This window comes from Myotis daubentonii, chromosome 16, assembly GCF_963259705.1.
Source record: "Myotis daubentonii chromosome 16, mMyoDau2.1, whole genome shotgun sequence".
Classification (NCBI taxonomy): domain Eukaryota; kingdom Metazoa; phylum Chordata; class Mammalia; order Chiroptera; family Vespertilionidae; genus Myotis; species Myotis daubentonii.
This window is the reverse complement of record NC_081855.1, coordinates 46,483,380-46,505,282: the sequence shown is the minus strand read 5'-3', so window position 1 is coordinate 46,505,282 and position 21,903 is coordinate 46,483,380. Positions and strand designations below refer to the sequence as shown.

At 40.6% G+C, this 21,903-nt stretch overlaps 1 protein-coding gene and 1 long non-coding RNA gene across 5 annotated transcripts in view; both read right to left on the bottom strand.

Annotated features, from left to right (window-relative positions):
- Nucleotides 1-406: 406 nt before the first annotated feature.
- SPOP (speckle type BTB/POZ protein) overlaps nucleotides 407-21,903 on the bottom strand; it is an 81,144-nt gene continuing 59,647 nt past the window's right edge. For all 4 annotated transcript variants that reach the window (XM_059670682.1, XM_059670680.1, XM_059670678.1 and 1 more), the window contains 9 exons: nucleotides 21,315-21,458; nucleotides 20,366-20,487; nucleotides 18,401-18,552; nucleotides 18,151-18,278; nucleotides 11,358-11,535; nucleotides 8,476-8,531; nucleotides 7,874-7,996; nucleotides 3,926-4,068; nucleotides 407-1,642 (listed from right to left, as the gene is read on the bottom strand). In XM_059670682.1, coding sequence (XP_059526665.1) covers nucleotides 1,498-1,642; nucleotides 3,926-4,068; nucleotides 7,874-7,996; nucleotides 8,476-8,531; nucleotides 11,358-11,535; nucleotides 18,151-18,278; nucleotides 18,401-18,552; nucleotides 20,366-20,487; nucleotides 21,315-21,392 — 1,125 coding nt within the window. In that variant the 5' untranslated portion in view covers nucleotides 21,393-21,458 and the 3' untranslated portion in view covers nucleotides 407-1,497. The remainder of the gene's footprint in view (nucleotides 1,643-3,925; nucleotides 4,069-7,873; nucleotides 7,997-8,475; nucleotides 8,532-11,357; nucleotides 11,536-18,150; nucleotides 18,279-18,400; nucleotides 18,553-20,365; nucleotides 20,488-21,314; nucleotides 21,459-21,903) is intronic.
- On the bottom strand, nucleotides 1,652-3,914 carry LOC132218851 (uncharacterized). The gene is made up of 3 exons (XR_009449289.1): nucleotides 3,274-3,914; nucleotides 1,934-2,584; nucleotides 1,652-1,856 (listed from the first exon to the last, which is right to left on the bottom strand). It is a non-coding gene; the product is annotated as an uncharacterized LOC132218851 (long non-coding RNA).

Below are 21,903 nucleotides of genomic sequence, written 5' to 3'. Positions count from 1 at the left end.
CACATCAAGTCGGTGACAGAATCAATCAGAGATAACTTCCCTTTATTTAATCTCCACATTCATGTCCCCTTGATCTTTTTATATTTCACTGGGAGGACACTGAGAGTAGGTCTTAGAATGTGTAGGGTGCAGAAAGCCCACTTCCATTACCTGTCTTGGCAGAGGCAGGAGCCTGATCCCCAGTAGGAGGTGAATTGTGAGATCTTCAAGGACAAGAGACTGGCAGATGCTGGTAGCTCACCAAGGAACCTGAGATTAGGGAGATGTAATAAACCCCACCGCTCAGACCTTTCAAACATTATCTCTGCAAACTGCAGATCAAACTAGGCCTTCAAAATCCCTTAAGGAACTCAGACCCAAAACACCAATCAGAGGAGTGAAACAAAAGACCAGAGATACCACACAGTACAAAATAGTCATTATTTATATTTTCAAAAAGAAAAAAAAATTAACATTTGGAAGTTCTCTCCTGTAGGAAGAGGAGTGAATTGGAAGGAACAGGACTGGCTCCTATGCAGGTGCAGGTACGAACAGCTGAGCAATCGGGGCTGGGATTTTTTTCACACAGCGTTAATAATAAAATTTCCTTTTCTTTTCTCTTCTTTTTATGTTTTGTGTTTTTGTTGTTTTTTCTTAGAAAAGGGGGGAGGAAGGAGAAATAAAATTGGAGAAAAATGCCAAAAAAACATTTTCCACAATATCTAAAATCAGAGAGCTATAGTTCTTGTCAAGACAGTATGAATTCTGGGTGAATTATTTTTTTTCCAGTTTCCAACACCAATAAAGATTTTTTGCAAAAGCCACCACATCAGAACACTCATCTTCCAGATCAAATAACCTCCTTCCCCTTTCGCCTTCGCTTGTCGTTTTTCATAAAGGGATAAAAGAATGTATTCTGTTCTTGCAAACAGTAAGTGCTAACAACAAGAGAGCTCTTCTGATACTTGCATGGTGGTGAGAAGTTTTCACAAATATCCAAGTTTTAGCACAGTTGGATGGACTGAAATTTCTCTCAATATAAATAGTACTGGAATCCACAAACTGATCTTTGAGAAATTCTGCAAAAATCCTTTCTTGTTTCCTCTTCTTCCCCTTCTCTTAAAACTAACGGTCCTTCTTTTTTTTCCTTTTTGCTCCAGGCACCTGACGATTTGTTCTGCTCAGTTAGATGCAGACAGATTTCTCCAAGTACCACTGCAGGGCTGTCCTCAGGGCCAGCGCCTAACCGAATCCCCACAGGATCAGACTCGGTCAGGCCAAAGGGAACACAGTGACGCAGCGACAGGGTTTCATTAGGTTGAACAGCCCGAGTCCCGGCCTTCCCTCCCCCCATCCCCCAAGGTTACTTAGTGCTGTTTTAAAAGTCTGGGGCCGAGATGCAGTCTTCCCCCCACAGTAGAGTCAAAGCTCCACAGATTGCGCTGTCTACCTGGTGGTCAATGGCAGCCACAGTGGCTGCTGCTTCTGGAAAATAAATGGAGTCTCACAGGCAGGATCTTAGGACTGCTTCAGGCGCTTGCGTGGAGGTCCCAGAAAGGGGCACTGTGCTGAAGCCAGAGAGCGGTATGCCTCAGCCACCAAGTGGGGATGTGACACCACCATTGCCTTCCACCCCGAGGTCTCCAAGACATCCGAGGCATGACTAGGAGAAATATGAGAGATGAGTTACCAAACTAGGGAGTGAAGGATGGGTTAAACAGCCGCCTAGACAGCCTAATTTCCCAGAGTTTGCTGTAAAGGGTATCAATGCAAGTAACACTCAGATAGAAAATCCTTGATATGCATGAGAATTTGCTTGTTAGAGGGTATGCAGATCGCTGACCAGATTGTGGCTGTTGTGACTCTGAAAACCAGGACTTAGAGCTACTATATTACTAACTACAAGGTGCCAGGACTTAGAGCTACTATATTACTAACTACAAGGTGCCAGGACTTAGAGCTACTATATTACTAACTACAAGGTGAAATGTCCCTCAGGCTAGTCTCTACACTATCAAAGCTCTTTACATTTTTAAAATCCTCACCCCAGGATATGATTTACTGATGTTAGTGAGAGGGGAAGGAGGTGGGGCGAGAAACATCGGTGTATGAGAGAATAAATGATTGGTTGTCTTCCATACACTCACACAGGGGCTGGAACCCGCAACCTTTAGGTGCAGGGGATGATGCTCCAACCAGCTGAGCCCACCTGCCAGGGCTGTCAATGCTCTTTATGTTGCTAATGAAGAGACAAGAGACAGCTCATAGCTTCCTCCTGGCTCTGCCATTTCCTAGTGCCCTAACCACAGAGCTGGGGTCTATCTGAATGAAAAGGAGGGATACTAACCACACTTCCTTGAATGGTTCCATCTACAAAGCACCAAGCAAGTGTCCACCACAGACGAGCACTCACTAGGACCATCACCTGGTGGTCTCCTCTTTTTCCTCAATCGGTAACTCCTTCGAAACAATCTTACAAACAGCCTTAGAGGGCATGGTTTCCTGATTTGGGGCATTTTCTGTGATGAATCATGTTCACTATTTGCCTGGCCACCTCTTAGACCAGCGGTCGCCAACCTTCCGGGCCTCATGGACCACCACTGGTCTGCTGACCACCGGTGTCGGGAGCCGGTCCATGCTTGCTGTTTCAAGGGACCTGGCATATATGGCATACTGTTCTTAATATGTTTGCTCACCTTCTTGGCACTATGTGTTTTAACCAAGGTCTCTGAGAAAGGTTGTTTCCCCAGGTAGGGATTTTCCCCCGAAGTTAGGGAGGGAATAAAACTAAGTGCCAGGCGGGTAATTAATCACTTTAACTACAAACAATCATGCTTAAGCTGCATAATCTTTACTCCCTGGAATGGAGATAAGAAACGCCCTAACCTTTGTAATAGAGATTGATAGGATTGAATCAACTGGTATAAATACAGATGTAACAAGACAGAAAGAGACAGAACTTAGAAGAGAGCCAAGAAGACAGAACCTACAGACAGAAGAACTTCGCTGGAGAGAACATGGCAAAAGATCCTGGACTGAACCTGACTACAGAAATATGGCAAGAGAACCTGACTAGAACCTGGTTGACTGAACCTGGCTGGAGAACCTAGCGAGGGAACATGGCTACAGAACCTGACTGGAGATCCTAAGCAGAACCTCTCTGGAGATCGAGACCAGAACTTGGCTGGAGATCCTGGCTAGGCTGCTGATCAACTGAACACTGTCTCCGTGTCATTCCTTCCTCGCCGACTCCGTCCACACCTTTGGGGACCCCTGGACCTGCTGGGGCTGGACCCCGGCACACCGGTTGGCAACTGCTGTCTTAGACCCATCTCTGAGGTTGTTGTGAGAACTGTTGTTGTGAGGGTTTTATGAAACCTGCTCTTTTTTGGGGTTTTTCCAAATGCTGTTCCCCATCAGGCAGGGGAGTAGAACATGCCCCACTGAGAATTATTTCAGAAAGTAATATGGCCAGGTCATTTGTCATTTAAGGTTGAAGGAACAGATCTACTGGAATGAACATTTCTTTCTCAAAGCATTTCTTTCTCTACTGATGACCCCTTCTCTTTTCCCCATTCCACAATGGACCATTAGATATATTTTACTAACTCATAAAAACACACTTCTGTTCACCCAGAGATCTGCATGCCTTTCATCAGGCCAGTGAATGTGAAGTAAAGATGCTATCATTTGGGGAACACAGCACATTATCATTTTCATCAATCTGATCACTACATGGAAGTAAAACACCTCACTCAGCAATCAAATTAGACCCGTGAAAGCAAAACCCTCTTCCACACTGTCAAGATGAAGGGAAAGATGAAAACTGTATTTACTACTAGAAGTTAATGAAGCTCCTCGTCTATTTTGTTCACTAATGCAGTCTTTTCACTTCTCCAGCTGCCCCAACTACCCTGGAGGAAGGACTCGGAAGATGCCAACTCACTAGTTGATGAAGTCCACGGCCTGCGTTTTCAATTGATCTGCGCTGTGGAGGTCAGCCAAGATGAGAATCTCTGCGGCGTTCTCCACAGAGAGGTTGCTGCAGAGGGCGTCCTCACACATGACCTTTAAGCGCTCCAGGGCGTACTGTAACACAAGCACTGCCGTCAGAACAGAATAGCTCTGGGCTGACCGCTCCTGAAGCTGTACCATCATGTAACGGAGACATGAACAAATCGTGCATTCAGTGAGAAGGCTACGACTGTCATTGTAAAACATAACCATACTCCAAATGCTGAGATGAAGACAGCTAAAATAACGTGCATACCTACCACTCCAGTTCTACAGTGTACCTAGGAGAAAAAGGGCAATTATGAAATAGACCCACATCCTCACGTTTACCCTGTCCCGATATTATTCAAGTGTTTCTTAAACCATCACTTCCTACCCTCACAATGACAGATCACTCTGCTTCAGGTCACCAGGGACATGACATGTTCAGTGTCTGCAGTCCTTTCATTCGGAGCCGCACTAGGGTGAAACACAGTCACCGGCCTGGCAGGATATCCTGACTGGCCCACTGGGCTGTGGAAAGGAGCCTGTGGTGCTTTCACCAGCATCTCTGCCACGAGCTGTTCCTGAATGAGGGTCAACCCCAGCCTCCTTTCAAACAGAGGGTAAATGGAGTCCTATTTTATTGGGGTTGAGGTTAAGATTCTCAGGGTAGAAAAACAAAGCAACAAAGACCCTGGGCTCCAGTTTCAGTCTAAAACTTCTTCCAAGTAAAGGGTATAAATATTTGTAAATGAAAGTCTAGGTTAATATTGGGCACATTTCATTTAGTTGATTTGTTTTGACGCAACTGTACTCCTTGCTCTCAAATATGAGATTATGAACTTACTAAGGAGCTTCAAGGACAAGGAGGAGGAAGGCATAAAGAGGAGGCACAAAATAAAATGTCATTCATCAGTTCACAGGAAAGGGGTTTGGTTGGGGGTCTCCAGTCTCCCTACAGGTCCCATCTTAAGGAGCCTCAGAACTCAGTGGCATAATATTCCTCTAAGCGGAATCATGGCAATCAAACCAGGCCAATTTTATTTTTATGAATTCTGGGTGAGGAGGCATATCTGCTGGCACTTTGATCTCCTGCAGCAAAAAGAGAATTTTATTGGTTTTGGTACAGCTTTAATTTTTACATTTGAGTAACTGGAAAACAGTTTCCATGGAAAACAGGAATGACACTAGACAAGCAAGAAATTAGGTTTTTGTTTTAAGAGGCTGGGAAAGGTTTGGTAAATGTTCAGTTTTTACACAGTGCTGCACAGAATATTCCTCTTATCCTTTCTCAATACTTTCTTTTAAAAGGACTTTTGCTGTGAATAGCTCTGATCCGTACTGCATAATTAGACAAAAGTAGCCACTGCTGTCCCTTGGGGGACCAAGTTTTTTTCTTAATTATACTTCTGAAAAACCTGCCTAATGGCAGTGCTCACCCGAGAGATTGAAATTGTGTCTCCCGGCCTGGCCAACGTGTTTTGTTTTGTTTTTGGTCTAATTACACATGTCCCCAGGAGACTGGGAAAGCTCAGAAGACGCTGTTGCAGTCTATTGGGTAAATTCTAGAGGTTTAGATCCTTCCATGAAAGTTTCTTATTCTGTTTTCCTGACGCTTACAAGGAGGTATAAAGGTAAGAATATTTTCCAATAAGCTTGAAGCAAGGAGTGTCTAATGGGAAATTCTGAATGGAATTTGAAAACACACCCTTCAGTTATTTCTCATTCATAAATTTAAAGTATTGCTGTGATTCAACTGCTTTAGCTTTTAAAATCTCAATTTAATGCATTGTACCGAAAATACCATTCTTAGAATGTCACTTCAGGCTGATCCCTATGCTCTGAGCTCTTACTGTAGTAGGTGCCCAGTAAGTTCTCTGGTTGAGGAGCAGAAATGAAAACCCAGGGACATATGTCTAACCCTGGCCCTAAGAATATACAACTCTGAGCCTTAGTATTTCTGTCTAAAAAGTGGGCCTTTCAATGCTACTCACCTTTAGGGGAGCTAGAAGATGAGAGGAAGATAAACGCCTGTGTGTAAGCACCAAGTGACTGCTTCAGTGAAAATTAAAGGGCAGATGAGTCAGAATCACTATAAAATTCGTATTTATAAAAAGCAGGTATTGGGCGGTAGCCAATTTGGCTCAGTGGATAGAGTGTGGGCCCTCAGACTTAAGGATCAAAGGTTCGATTCCGGTCAAGGGCATGTACCTTAGTTGCAGGCTCAATCCCTGGCCTGGTGTGGGTGAGTGCAGGAGGCAACCAATCAATGTGTGAGACACATCAATTCTGCTCTCTCTCTGTCTCTCCCCCTCCCTTCCACTCTCTCTAAATATCAATGGAAAAAATATCCTCGGGTGAGGATTAACAACCACCACAAAAGCAGCAGGTATTGGGCTGTGTGCCTTCAACTTCCTCAGAGCTCACAATGTGTATTTCCTTACTGTCTCCACTGGAAGCAAGTTTCCTCTGGTCAGAGCTGAGCTAGACTGAAAGGGAATGGGATGTTCGCATTGCTTAACGGTACTAATTCAGTCTTGAAAGGTAATATGCAGGATACAGTATTATTCAATCCTTTTCATCTGTAGCATCGATTGGGTTTACATGCCTTATCCTCTACTAACACTCCAAAATGCTGATCAATAAAGATAAAACCTCCACTGTCAATACAGGCGCTTTCCTCTGTCCTCAGGGATGCAAAGGAAGGTGGAAGGAGACTAGTCCCATGAGCAAATCCTGAAAAGGCGCCAGTGCCCTTACAGAGCCAGAGCCAGCTCTGCCTCACATGGGCACTGCAGCATCCTGGCAGAAAGAAGGGACACTTCCAGCGGAGAACCACCTTTCTCAGAGAGTCTACTATTGGATGGGTTTAAGTCCTTTGACATTCTTGCCGCAACCCCCCTTCCCAACACAAGAAAAGCTCCGACAGGATAAACAGTGATAACCCCCACCCCCGTCATACTTCTTGAGACCACAGGGCTTGGGGGACAGACAGGTCACTGAGCTCTCTTCAATGTGTTTATACAATGAAAGTCAGTTTCCCAAAGTGTGCTTTGGGGAACACTAATCCAGGGGTGATCTTTCAGGAAAAGAATTTCAGAGTTAACTAAATTGGAGAAATGCTATGATATTGCACATGAACATACTAAAGGTTCTGAGAAATCCTGCAATAAAATAGCAACAATACACAAAACCTCGCATTTGACTTGGTTAAACTCAGTGTTTCATTGGGATTGAGCCTGCAACTGAGGCGCATGCCTCCCCCCTGCTCCCCACCCCCCCCCCAGCTTATTTTGGGAATCACTGATCTGTTGTTTTAGGTAATCGCATTTCCTTGTTAAGATCCCATTTTCACTTTCACACTTTAACATTTCTCAAATCAAAATGTATCTTACAATCAAAGTATACATTTACTGTAGTAGTAGCTCTTACTTCCCAAAGAGATATTAATCGTCTTACAATTTTGAATATTTCAAAAACTACTTAGGGGAAAGTTAGAAATGCTAACCAGGACACTGGGAAAAAGATTATTCTCTTACTGAAAAAGTTTAAATAAAAGTTAATGAACCCAACAACATTTTATACATTATAAAGCCAAATTATAAATCCAAATGTGAGTCTTAAATATCACTATGGTTAAATCTGAGAGGTAATTTAGCAGACTTCTTCTTTTCCATACGTAGAGTGGCCATATATAATTTACCATTCAAAACAGGATGCTTTTGAAAATAAAAAGGGCGCTTTCAATAATTGGGCTGCAGCACAAGTATGAAACAGGACTGTCCAGCCAAACTAAGATATGTGCTCATCTTACAATGCAGCATAGAAGCCCCGCCATGAAACTCAAGAAGTTACAGAAACTCCTAGTTTTGTGATTATTTTTCTATTCCTATCTCACCTTGTCAGCAGCTGCCAGCAAATCATCAGCCATTTTGTCCAGGTTTGGAGCTTTCCCCGTGTAAATGAAGCACATCATTTCCTTAAAAACTTCAGGCTCCACATCATTGATTTCAACCCGATTCTATGCCAGAAAAACTGGAAGTCAGAAACATTCCAGCAAAACAAATTCCCTAAACAATTTTCATGATTTTAAGCTCTAGTGAGGAGAGAAGCTTGTATCATTTAAAACCTAACATGAATGAAAAATTGCTCTTTGCCATATTTGATTATAATATTCTCCATCATATGTACCACCTTTGTTTTCAAAGACAACTATAGCTTTCATTTTTTTACCTTTCTTTTCTTGAGTAGAAACACATGTCTAATACCCTCAGCCCAAACCCTCTGGATGATCTGCCTGGGAGAGAGTGAGTCTCCTTTACCTAGAATCCTTCTGGACTACCTCTCTCCACTCTCACAGTGTCCCTTCAGGGAATTCATAATCCATTTTAGTAACACAGTAAGAAAAGATAATTAGGAAAATAAATCTGCTGCCAAATTGGAAAACTCATCTGAATCTAGTCACCTAGCTAGAAGACATATTTTTATCCTGATACATACCTTTTTGCTCTCCTCCATTTCATGTTCAAACATGGCACTAAAAACTGGAGAACGAGCTAGAAAGTGAAAGGCAACAGAGACAGATGTGGTTATCACGTTGTAAATCACTCAGTTCTGTTATGTAGAAGAGGTCATTTTCTTTGCTGTCACACTGGTATAGGAATGGGTCTTAGCCTCAAATTATATCAGAATTATAAAATTCATTTCTTTTTATATTATACCAGTAAGTTAGTAATTACAATACATAGTCAAAAAAAGAAAATGCTACTTACAAAATAATTTATTAGCTAGATTCCAAACATTCATGTTTTAAGGAAATTACTCAAATTTATCTATATGTTGGATGACAATGATATTCTCTGGGTAGATTTGGGGGTTCAACTGGAAGGTCCTTTGGGGTTCTAAGCAGGATGTCTTGATACCTACATTTTTGCCTGGAAAAAAGACACCTACTTTCCCCACATCCAGGGACCACACAGCGAGGAGGCCCAGAACAAGGCTCAATGGCATCCACTAACTAGATGAAACGCATGCTCATTTACGGCAGGTTTTCTGGTCCTTCCAGCCTTGCATTCTCAACAGAGATGATAACTTCCCAAAGAGGCAAGAAAAAGAAATCTTAGGGATTACATCGTTTGTAGCCCTTCAAAGCTCAACCCTAATAAAAAATACAAAAAAATGAAATAAAATTTAAAAAAAGCTCAACCCTACCTAACAAAATCTTATTCCTTAGTATTTAATGTCTCTCATTGGGGATAATTTAATTTTTCCCCGAGGGGTGGGAATAACGAAAAAAGGTTAAGAAACAGTGTTCTAAGTCATGCCCAATTCTAGTCTAATGAACACTATAAATAATAAGTAAACTTAATTTCAACCATGAAAGTAATAAAATGGCTAAGAACTCAAATCTTATCATGTTGTCCGACAATCAGGGATTTGGTGAAAGTTAAGACTACCAATCTCTAACTGAGAGAGGAAGAACAGATGGAATATATACAGGGCTTTGAGCTAACAGGTAACTGGAACTTTGACTTACAGTTTATGTTAGGAAGGACTAATTTTAGATCTGCCATTTTTTAACCACACATCTTGGGCAAATCACTAAACCCTCTGAGCCTCAATGCTTTAAACTATTCCAAAGGATATTAATTCTCCTTGTTCTTATCTCAGAAGGGCTGCAGACTAAAAGGTACTAAATAAATACATTACAGAAATTGAAGACTAAAGGGCTGGTGATTTTAATAAAGAGGGAAGTGTCCAAAGCAGTGATATGCTTAGAGGGTCATCATTGGATAGACAGAAACTGAGGTTATGAAATAAATAAAATCACCCAGGGAGAATAAGGAGAATGAAAAGAGAACTGAGAGAACACCAATGTTTAAAAGGATGCGTGAAGAAGAGGGAGGCCACACATCAGAGGTAGCCAGAGACTCAGAAGAAAACTAGAATAAAGGAGCCAAATAATATATGAACGAGAGTCCCTCAAATGTAAGAACTAGCCAGCCATATTACTTTGGAAAACTGCTTTCATTGCATGTAGATGAACTGAGGATAGTGAGAGGAGACAAGTTGAGACAGTAAATGTGCTAACTTAAGAAATTTAGCTCTAGGAGAGAGAGAGAGAGAGAGAGAGAGAGAGAGAGAGAGAGAGAGAGAGAGAGAGAGAGAGAGAGAGAGAATGAGAATGAGAATGAGTAACTAGGGGGAGTAGCCTGAGCCTGTTCATAGACTGAGGGTGAACAGGCAATAGGAGAAAGAGAGTTGATGAAGATACCAGATAACAAGGGTATAAGTGGCAGAGTAAGAAGAAGAAGGAGGCAGCATGGGATATGAAACAGAACAGAAGTAGAAAGTACAGTACTCTGGACACAAGGAAGAACACCCCTTCCACCAAGAATGCAGGGAAAATGCAGGTAAGGTGAGAGGCAAGAGCTAAGGGACAGGGCCTCAATTTTCTCTTGGAAGAAGTAGCAAGGTCATCTTTTAGGAGTTGGAGATTAAAGGAGAGTAGTGACGTTCTGAAGTAGCTATTGTTGAGAAAAAGAAAGGGAGCTGACTAACTGTAGGAAGAGTTCTTGGCAGTGCTGAGGACCCAGCTGAGTATGGAGCGCTAACCTAAGAGTTGATGACTTTCTTTAGCAATACACGGTAACATCTAGTTCAGAGAGGGAACAGAAAGATGGTTAGATTGAGCCAGAGTGGGGTTTTCCAGGTGTGTATTTTAGAACAGAGCTGAGAATCTTGGTAAGAAATTTGTTGCTGAAGGTTCATGCTACTTCCTTTTATGTCTTATGGCCTGAATAGAAGTCTGTGGCTGGCTGCTATGCTTTCACGTGAAGTAAAGTCAACCCTGCCCTGTCAGTTCCCCTCTGTGTCACTCTTTCTAGCCTCAAAGACAAAGGGCCTATTATTAGAATAAGACCTGATCCTCCATGTCACAGGCAATATTCTTATCCTTCTGATATGTTTATATGGAAGACAAGGCTAAGATCTCCAGGGCAGGGGACTTAACTGAACGTAGTTTATCCTGAGTCCAGAATCCTCTCTGTTATATCCTAAGTCCCTGTTTAGGAACTAATACTTGATCCTAAGCAGTGTTTTGGCATCTGTTCTCTAGGTGCAAAGGCATTCAATACATATCATCATCCATTCCTTGAAAATGGTGGCCTAAGTCCACTACAGAGAGGAAGAATAGAAATACCATTTTTATGCAGAGTTGCCTTTTTGATTATGACAACTAATGTCACCACAATATAAAAATATATTTAGTTGCAATTTTTTTTCACTAGTTCAAAAGGCTGAAGTTATTCTACAGGTCATTATGCAGCCACTGGTTTGCCTTGTTCCACCAAAACGAACGCTCCTTACGAATAGATACTGACCTGCTAAGATAGCTTTGTGAGCCTGGAATTCCTGGCCAGCAACACACAAACAACAGTCTGTGAACCGGGAATTCTCCCAAAGTCCTCCTAACTCATCTGCCAACCGGCACTCGGGAACCTTCACCATATTCATGGTATTCTGGCCAGAAATGTTGACGGAATCTTGCACCACACTCACCTGTAAAGACAAGGAAACAGTCCAAAGCTTTTGTTATCAGGAATTTTCTTCCCAGCAGGAAGAGAGATGATTTATACCTCATTCAGATACTAACGTTAGTCATATTCTCTTGAAACCACCTCCACAAATCAAGGCTTTATCCTCTGGATCACGTAATTTTCAATCTATCACAGTTATACTTAGTCTACACCATCTCAGGAAAATAGGGAGAAAGCCCCACAAATCTCCTTCTCCTCCAACTTCTAATAAGCCTCACTTCCCCTTCCCTGAAAACCTGGGCAAAACCATCAGAGGGAAAAACTAAAAGAAACAAATGTTAAACCTCAAGTATTTACCTTATTCTGCCTTAAGGTTAAATACAAAGAACTCCTATAGAAACTACCATTTAAATTAAACTCTTCAGAGAGAAAAATCTAGTACACCTAAAAGCATTTCACTTACTTTAGTTAGGTCTGGAACATGAAAATAAAATGCAACTTCCATAGGGCCTGGTAAATAATTGGTACTTCCGTGCAAGTGTTAATTTAATGAACAGGACTAGGCTTGGAAGATCTTTCTGGTAGAGATAACTATGTGGGTATCCCACTCCATTTATACCCTTACTCAGTCATTTGTGACAATGAAATACAAGACTGCTGGCTCCTGCTAGACTTGCACTCATAGCTTTGGAACAGAATGAGAAGAACAGGTTTAAAGAGGGATCCAACTTGCCACATGGCTTCAGCAGCAGGTTTTAACCAGTTGAATTAACAGTTCAGTTTAGATTTAAAACAAAACAAAACAAGGTAACTTCTAGATGGGTCAGTGAAAGGTAAATTTGTTAGTATACCAAATACAAGAATTTATAAATCATATAACATTACAAAATAAATGTAAGTTACCAAACTGAAGCAGATCAGTCTTCTGCCTAGCAATCACTGCTATGCTTCATCTCCTACATCATAATAGGTTAGAAATGTTAAAATCAAAGCAGAATTCATAAACCTTGAGAATTAGCTCCCCCATTTTGCTATTCTGATAAGTTAGTTGAGAAAGGCAGCTTAGGAACATCCTAAATGACCCAAATTTCTTTTAACCTTCAAGATAGAAGTCATCCCTTAAATGCAGTCATAAACCCCGAGGCAAAGTTAATGCCCCATCCAAATGACCCGCAATCCCTTCTGTGCTGGAGTGAGATATTTATTACCAGGTCGAGAAATTTATTCATTTGTTTAAAACGAGCTGTTATAGTCTTGAGCAATGAAGCAGCCAAGTTAATCAATTATGAATGTGCTTAGCATTAGCAGCACATTTATCAGAGCCAGATTATAACATTATTTTAATAGCCTGAGACCCAGCACAAACTACTGCACAGATCCTCTCTTGTCCTGTGTTAAGATCTCTAATTTGGGTCAGCCATTCTCTCATATTAACACTCTTATTTCTTTGATATAATATTAATATCAAAGTAGAAAATGCCTGTTTCCAATTATAGCTTAAAAATACTGATGATTAATTTATTTTAAAAAAAGGAAAAGACCAAGTAAATCCAACTTCCTCATAAAGAAAGGCAGGACTCTCTTGGGATGACCAATGAAGGGAATGGAGAATGCTTTTGGCACTAGGTCCTAAGCCTGAATTAAACCAGGCTGACAGGAGCCCAAAGTCATTAACACTTGATGGCAATTTACTAGTCTGAGTAAAATGAATTGGCAAGAGATAAGGTGAATTTCAAACTATGGTTACCACAGACCCTCTGCTGGTTAGATGCATGCTTGGTAATAAGTGGGGTACCCAAAACTGTGACTCCTCTTGCAGGGACGATTCCTCTCTCCAGACACAAATAGGAATGCACAAGAAGGAGAATGTACCTTTACTGTCTGAGCCAGACTTGTTCTGTAGATATATGGATGCCTGGAGTCTCCAGAGCTCTGAATGTCTGGCACCTCTTACCAACATTAAATACGCTTAATTAAAAATAAATTTTAAATGGCATTCACAAATGAGTCTTCAGAGCCCAAACTTTTAACTTAGAAAGGGATTGTTTTCCTCTGCAAATGATGCTGCTAAAATGAAACCATTTTGAGAAAAACTAAAGATTTTTTTTAATGCCTATAAAGTTGACTATGGAGACTCATTCAGAATTACAGCTGCGAAGATGACGTGACTGTGACATTTATGCCGTCTTACAAATGACTGCATGAAAATGTCTCAGGAAGGCTGTATAACCCTCTAAATTTCAAGCTGTAAAAGGGCCTCACTTTTAAAGTCAATTACTTTTCTTAAAAAATAATATTTCATAAAAGACTAAAGATTGTGCCAATTCCTGAATATTTTACTTAAACATAAAAAATAAAACCAATGGAAATAATATTTTTTAACTTCCATATCATTAAAACAACTGAGGGGGGGAAAGACTCTGCACATAGATTGTTTATAGCAGCAGCACTGTTTCTCATCAAAAGACTAGCAACAACCTAAATGTCCATCAACAAGAGAATAAACTGTTGCCTATTCACACAAATGTTATACAGCAGTAAAAATGAATGGACGGTAGTTACATCCACAATATCAATTTTAGAAACATAATGTGAAAAGAACAAGTCCTAGATGACTACATACTTTCTGACACCAACTTTATAAAGCTCAAAACCAATCAAATGAAAACAACATATTATTCAGGCTACAAATAATATATGAGGAGATAACATATAATTCAAAATAGCTCTTTAGTATATCCCAAGGGGGGAAGACAACAGGTTTAAGGGTTAGGGGAGAAACATACAAGTTAATTCCAAGTTACTGCTGGGCTGGCTGAAGTTTACGACATTATCATATTTTATAACCTACTAGAGGCCCGGTGCATGAATTTGTGCACAGGTGGAGTCCCAGTGGCTGGGGGGATGGGCCGCTGGTGGTTTGCGGGCTGGTCCCACCCCTGATGGGGGGGGGGGGGATTGGGGGTAGGGCTGACCAGCACCGCCCCCTGGTCGAACTCCCAGTAGAACTCCCAGTTGAGGGGACAATTTGCATATTAGCCTTTTATTATATAGGATAATAATGTTACATATTAAATCACCATTTTTGTAGGACAAAAACAAATCAAATATTGGCATTTTCACACAGTTCAACTAAAAGATCCAAATAATTCATTAATAACAATAAAAAGAAAAAAATAAATAGATCCACACATTTAAAATTTGGCAAAAATCATATTCCCAGGCTATGAAGGGATATTCTGTTTGAGAAGGAAAGAAATGTTTTAAGAGTTAAGTAGTATCTCCTGGCTTGCGTGGTTCAGTGATTGAGCGTCAACCTATGAATCAGGAGGTCATGGTTCGATTCCCAGTCAGGGTACATGTCTGGGTTGTGGCTTGATCCCCAGTGGGGGGGGGGGGGGCATGCAGGAGGCAGCTGATCAATGAATCTCTCTCATCACTGATGTTTCTCTCTCTCCCTCTTCTCCTTTCCTCTCTAAAATCAATTTAAAAATATATTTTTTAAAGAGTTTAGTAGCATCTAGATATTTCATATTTCAACTTTAATTGCAACATTACAAAGAAACTCTGAAATCTTCTACCTATCAAAGGCATATACAATGAAGGTGGAATATGTGCATCTTTATTGCTAACAGCTACTTGTTTTCAATATAAGAAATGGAGGGAAGGGTCAACAGAAGCTAAAAGTAGATTTTCAAGTAGATTTTTCAAGTAGATTTTCCGTGGTCCAAATTATTGAAAGTGTAAAGCTTTCATGATTCTATTTCATTACCAAAATAAATACTCTCTGTTAAGAAAACCTGGTAGAGCCCATGTTTCCCTGGGTAAATAGCATTTAGCTCCACTTAGCATGGCACAGCAGCCTAGAGAGAGAAAATGGAGAGCTGACACTAATTTGCTGCACAATGTTAGGAAAAAATTACCTGACCTCTCCAGGCACCGCTTCTCTCCCCAACAACATGAAATGAAGATAATAGAACTAACCTAGCTCAAAGGATTGTGAAAAGAGACAATTCAAGGAATACTTTGAAAATGCTTCCAAATACATTAGCTAAGCAATATCATCTTGGAAGAATTGCCACATTTCCTAATAGTCAGACAAAAACATCACTGAAAATTGAATGTGAACCCAGCGTGGCACATTATAAACAAGACCACACATTTGGCATTTTCAGAGTTTGCAATCTAATTTCATTTAAATATTCATTAATAGTAACATTACTAAAATAAAGCCCAAACATACAAATGTGTGATTCTTAGTCTGCTGCAGCCTCTGGGAATATCAAAAAATATTTTAAAATTAATGAAACAACTATACTTATTGCATCATGACAGGACAGACATGTGTCTGGGCCAAAGACTGATGTGGAATGGAGCAGTGGAGTATTCATAATCTAAATTTGTATGAGGGCATCAACTTCACAAAGCCTCGACTAATAACAAAATACTATCTAAACCAATAATAAATAAAATATGAATATGAACTAAAATAAACATATATATACATATATTTTCCCCCATTGATAAAAGGAAGCAACAGGTCAAAGGGATAGGACTTACACCAAAGAATAATCTAGCTTTGTAAAGCGCTAAAAACTCAGATGAGCTGTATATATTTTTAAAACCCACACATCCAACACATACCCCCATGCAACTGTCTTGCAATGCTGAATGCTACTAAGTCCACAGAGAGCCTTGGAACAGAAACGAGTCTCACTAGGCACAAGCCCAAGTATGATAAGCAACACTCAGCACCTGTGGCCAACACTGAAGTGTGAGAAGAACAGATGGCATACCTGGCCCGATGGTAAGAAACTGATGGCATCAGCAGAACCCAGCAGACGCTCCCTGTTCAACATCTCCTCACTTCCGAAGTGTCATCTCACTTCCCTTCTAAGTCAGTAAGGCAAATCTAAACTTAACCACAGGATTTCTCCTAAGAGAATTTTATATGGGGAAGCGAAGGGGGAGAGGGCGCCTCAGTCTTAACTACAGGATGAGAGATTGCCAAGTGAGGGCAAGACAACTGGTCTCCAAATCAACAATGTCCATATAAAAGGTGGAGCAGATATGGGGAGGGGGGCGGCATATGAGAAAAGGCTGGACCCACTGTGGACTTAAAAATAATGCAATAAAGGCACTGCCTAAAACACCAGGTGCAATATTTAGAGGAGATATCTTTCTTCAGAGAACAGTTAAGATTGGCTTTCATTTCCAAGAGAAATTAGAATTTTCCACTATATTTAAATTTTTCTGAAATTTAGGTCTTTAAGATAGGTGAAGATTAAATTGATGGTCTGTTTATATAACATTTAACTTCATACAAAACCACCTAATTGTATTCATTTCTTACTTGGGCAACTGAGTATGTAACTAGTTAGATTTACATGGAATTCAAATTTAACGTTCATCAGACAAAAAACAACTGCAACAATTTCTGTATTTACTTAGATGTCATCATGTTAATATTTCCTTCTTTTATTGTAAGGCAGCTATTATGAAAACTGCATTTTACATATTCAGTGTGGTATCTTAATAAATGATGCTTCCAAAATTTCCTAACCACAAGGTACTATTCTGTGGAAATAATTAAGCTGTGACTCAGAAAAAGCCAGTTACCACTGGCCAGTCCTCTTCTACAAAAGGGCATGATTCCTAAGGGACACCCTCCCCGGCTGCACAGGCGGTGACATGCTTTGGGACTGTCATTAACTCACAGTGCGCGCCTATTACTTGACAGAACAACTGTAGGAACTTGCCTGCACCCTCCCCAGGAAAATACAGTGGTCATTCTCGTCAAGCACTGCTGCTCAGGAAGTGGCTTCTTGACCATACAATGTATAGGAAACACTGCCATCTAAGTTGACTAGAGGTTTTATTCGTTTATTACACTGTGAGCTTATGAATATTTATAAATGTGTTGATAACATCATGAAACGACTTCTTAGAAAATAGTCATTAAAGAAACCACTTTCCAACTCACTCTCAGTTTGGGAATTTTACTTCAAGACTTCTCTTGTAAACCTAAAAAAGGCTTTTAAATTGTTGGTGAGAAGGGCTTGCCTAACAGACTACAGATAACTCTCAGCTATTATGAGTTAGAGAGCTTTATATAACCTTCACTCTAGAATAGAGGATTCTCACCTTCCTATTTCACAATTACTCTAGTAAGACAATCCAGAGACATTCAACTCCTGATAAGTCATCCAGTTCAAAGAGCAGAAAAGTCAAACATATGTGGACTTCATACTCAAGGAGAAGCCATAAAGTTTAAGGAACGAATATACACATATATTTGCTGGCCATTCTCCTCAGCTTGAAGTAACAGTCCTTCCAAATGCTATCTGAAAAATCCCGCCAAGAAAAAGCCAGAATCCTGACCCAAGCAATTCAAAAATCATAAATACCAAGATTGTACACAATCTTTGTTTTGAAGAACAGTAACAAGTGGAAAGCTAGATGCCCAACAGCCTTGAAATCATGGCAGTTTTCAACCAGTCACATCAATAACGTTTGTGCAACACCATTCCACCTGGGGGTTCTTCCCATTCTCCATCCCTGATACAATACGATTAAATCGGCCACTGCTGACCAGGCCTGGGAACTGCTAGTCTCACAGTGGGGAAGAAGCACTCACCTCACAGAAGAGGGTAAGCTTGTCATCAGGGAGAAGCCCGTTGGCTTCATCCAAGAGAAAATCTCTACGGATGAATTTTTTGAATCCCCAGTCTTTGCCTTGCACAAACCTATATGCCCGTTGACTCTCTGAGGTGAAAAAAAAGTTATATTTAGGGTTACTCAAAAAACCAGATCAAATCTACAACTTGTCAGTGTATGAAGTTGCTGGATGTGAAAATAAAGAATCAAACAATGAAGAGAACATTTACCCATAGCTTTGGTTTCTTCTCCCTTGGCATTCAGGATGGAGAATTTGAATTTTGCCCGAACTTCACTCTTTGGACAGCTAACCAGTAACAGGTAAAGTGACAGGTAATCTTTGCTTTCTTCATCTAACCCTTTTGGGTTTACTCTCAAACACCTGCCCAAAACAGATAGGGGGGGAAAATGTTAAAAAAAACATCCATGCTTATAGGCTGGTGAAGTGATAGGAGAGAATTAGAACATCAGAATCAAGAGAGGGAGATGTTTAAAATATAAACAAGTTCAGGCCCCATAACCAGGAAATTCTGATTTAGTAGAATGACTACTTCAGAGCCACTTTTTTAGAGCAACCTGAGTCAACTAGAATCTGACAACACATCCCTTACATCCCTGCCTCTTTCCTCATAATCTCCCAAATCACTTTTATCCGCTAAAATATTTTAAAAGTCAGGCTATTCTAATCCTCAATCTCAGGAGAGGCAGCCCCTAATTTTGTTGGGACTGTGGTGAAACCATGAAAAAAATGTCAACAAGCCCTTAAATATCACCTTGGGAAAGAAAAAAGTATTTGAGAGAAATATGTGAATAGTACCCAATCTTTTACAGATACTTTATCAATCTGGCAATAATATTATAAGATTAAAATAAAGGCGGCAGCACGGAGAAAGCACAGATAAAAGTAAACTCCCAGGGTATAGCTCCACGCTATATAGTCAGAGATGCCAATCTGTTACCAATGAATCAAAACAAAATTCAGACAGAATTTAATAGGTTCAACTGAGTTAAGTTGTAAATGTCAGTTGAACTGCATGTGGTTCAGATACAGCTTCTACCAGATAGGCCATATGCATCCCCAAGGCCTTGCCAGTGTTATGACACCTCTCACAAACAGGTGGCTCAATCCAATGCCTCTCTAGGGAGAGCACATGCCACTCATGTCACTATACACTGTGTTGAAGATGTAGATTTAAATACAATGCCTATGAATAAGCATTCTCTCTCAGCATTTAGTAGTACACTGCTTAATGTATATAGCCAACAAATCTAAATGGGGAGCTATTTAACTTTCAGCGGGTTATCAGAAGTCAAAACTGGTGGTTCGCAGACATGTGTTCTGGTCTTTACAGTGAGCACATGATAACACCCTTGATTGCCTGCTCCTCCTCAAGAGGACACATGGTTTAGATGGGACTGACCCCTTTGCCACAGGGAGTAATTGGTGGAACCCAGACCTAAACCAATCAGTATATGCATGACCACAGTTACTTCAGAGGAAGTCCAAAGGCTTCTGTTGGGTGGTAGTGGGTTATGCCGTTACTAATGCAAGTCATCCTTCAAGCACAAGGGACATTAGACTTAAGATCTCCAACAGCATGGAGAGCAGGGCAGAGCAGAGAGAAATGGGGTCCTTAATCTAAACACTAGATGCTGGACTGAACTAAGCTTCAAAACCATCCTACACCCTGTGCATTCCAGTTACATAAGCAAATAAATCTTTATTTTTTAAAAACAGTCATTTTAAAAGTCAAGAGACTGTATGTTAAAATCTAGATTTCTTGCTTTACTTAAAGAATCAGAAAATTTGGCAATGATCAGCCCTTATTCACATATAGCTATAGTCAGCTGGATCTCAGTAACCACTGCCCCTTTTAGAAGGACACCAGCTGGTTTGCCTAACAGTCAACACTTACACCAGATACGGATTATCTTTTACAACACTGGCCCTCTTTACTCATTTACATTACCCTACAGCCATTTGAATTTGCAGATCCCTGATATACTCACTAAATTAATTCAACAATTACATAGCAAGCACCTATGTGTATCAGGCACAGTCGTAGACGCTGGGGAATTTTAAGTACAAAGTCCCTATCTCCAAGTACCTTACATTCTAGTCAATCTCCCCATAAAACCAAGCAAAACAGGCAACTTTTAGAAATATTTTTACAGCTAGATGTGTTCTTCCTCACCATTTCAGTTTATCATTGGCTCCTGATGAAAAGGTTGAGCTTTTAATGACTTCACCCATTTCCTCCCGGCAAAAGCTAAAGTTATTGATGGTCCACATGTAGGAGAATTTCACTACCTTGATCTGTTGATAGAAAACCAGGAATTAAGTAAGCGGGTGACCTAAAAAACAGGCTGAAGATCAGATCATTGTTTCTGCTCCCTCCCTCTACATGATCCCAGACGAAGATAGCACTATTTGGCCAGCATGGAGGCTCAGCTTTTCTCTCACCGTAGGTCCCTCTTCCACATTTTAAAAATGTATGTTTTTATTGGCTTTAAGAGAGAGAAAGGAAGGGAGAGAAATAGAGATAGAAACATCGATGAGAGAAAAATATCGATCAGCTGCCTCCTGTACACCCCCTATAGGAGACGGAGCCTGAAACCTGGGCATGTGTCACATGAGCCACACCAGCAGGGCCCTCATCCACGTTTTAAGAAATCTCACAGTGACCAACTGCTTTCATAGCTTTTCTCAGCTTCTGAGAAATACTGAATGGAAAGTAGGAAAAACATGGACAGGGTTGGGAAAGCAGATGACAAAGCCATACCTATAATGAGCCTTTGTTCAGAGCAGTGTTTGACAACTGAGATGTTGATGCTACTACCTGGGGTTGAAAATCTCAAACCTAGTTTCCTTTTGAGTTGCCCAACACAGGAACACATTTCCATCAAGGAGGATGTAAGTGGATCTAATTTCAGAGTCCCCCCTTTTAATCTCCAGTGAAAAACCTAGGGTATTCAGATTCCATTTGGAAAACCAAGGAATGGAAAGCTGACAAATATCTATCTACTATCTGGCAGTTATGTCTCTGAGAAAGCAGAAAACCCAGTGTAGAAAGAAATCGTATTCCTATTGCCCACCAAATCCTCTCAACATGCAAAGATTTACAGGGTGAAAACATAACTTACCTGTGTGTAGCACCAGCTCTCAGCTACAGGGCCACTCGACATTTCTGCCGGAGGTGGAGGACTTGGAACCCTTGACATCGCCAGTTTGAAGGTTAAACAAGATTTCCAAAGTCAGAGGACAAAGATTTCTGTTTTCTCTTCACCCTGGTTGACAGAAAAAGCAAAAGGATGTTTTAGATTAATGGCACATGATCCTACTATTTCTGTTTGACCTTCTAGTCTAGACAAAGACTAAAAAGTTTGTCTCCTGCCTAGAATTCTCTACTCATATTGTTCAAATAGCTACTTACAAGTCCAATCCCAAACTTAAGTGTTAACCTCGGAGAAGATCGCCTATTCTAATATAGTCTCCTAATAACAATTACATCACCCTATTTTAATCCTCTGCACAATACTTAACATTATCTTACCGAATGAATTTACTCAATGGGTATATGAAGTACATCTATGGAAAGGCTGCCCGAAGAGGCGATAGCATAGTGAACACCGCACACAACTATGCCACCAGCTCCTTCACCTAAGTCACAAATACTCTACTCCTGAGGGGAAATGATCTTGTTACCTCTCTAACCACTGTCTCATCTTCTCT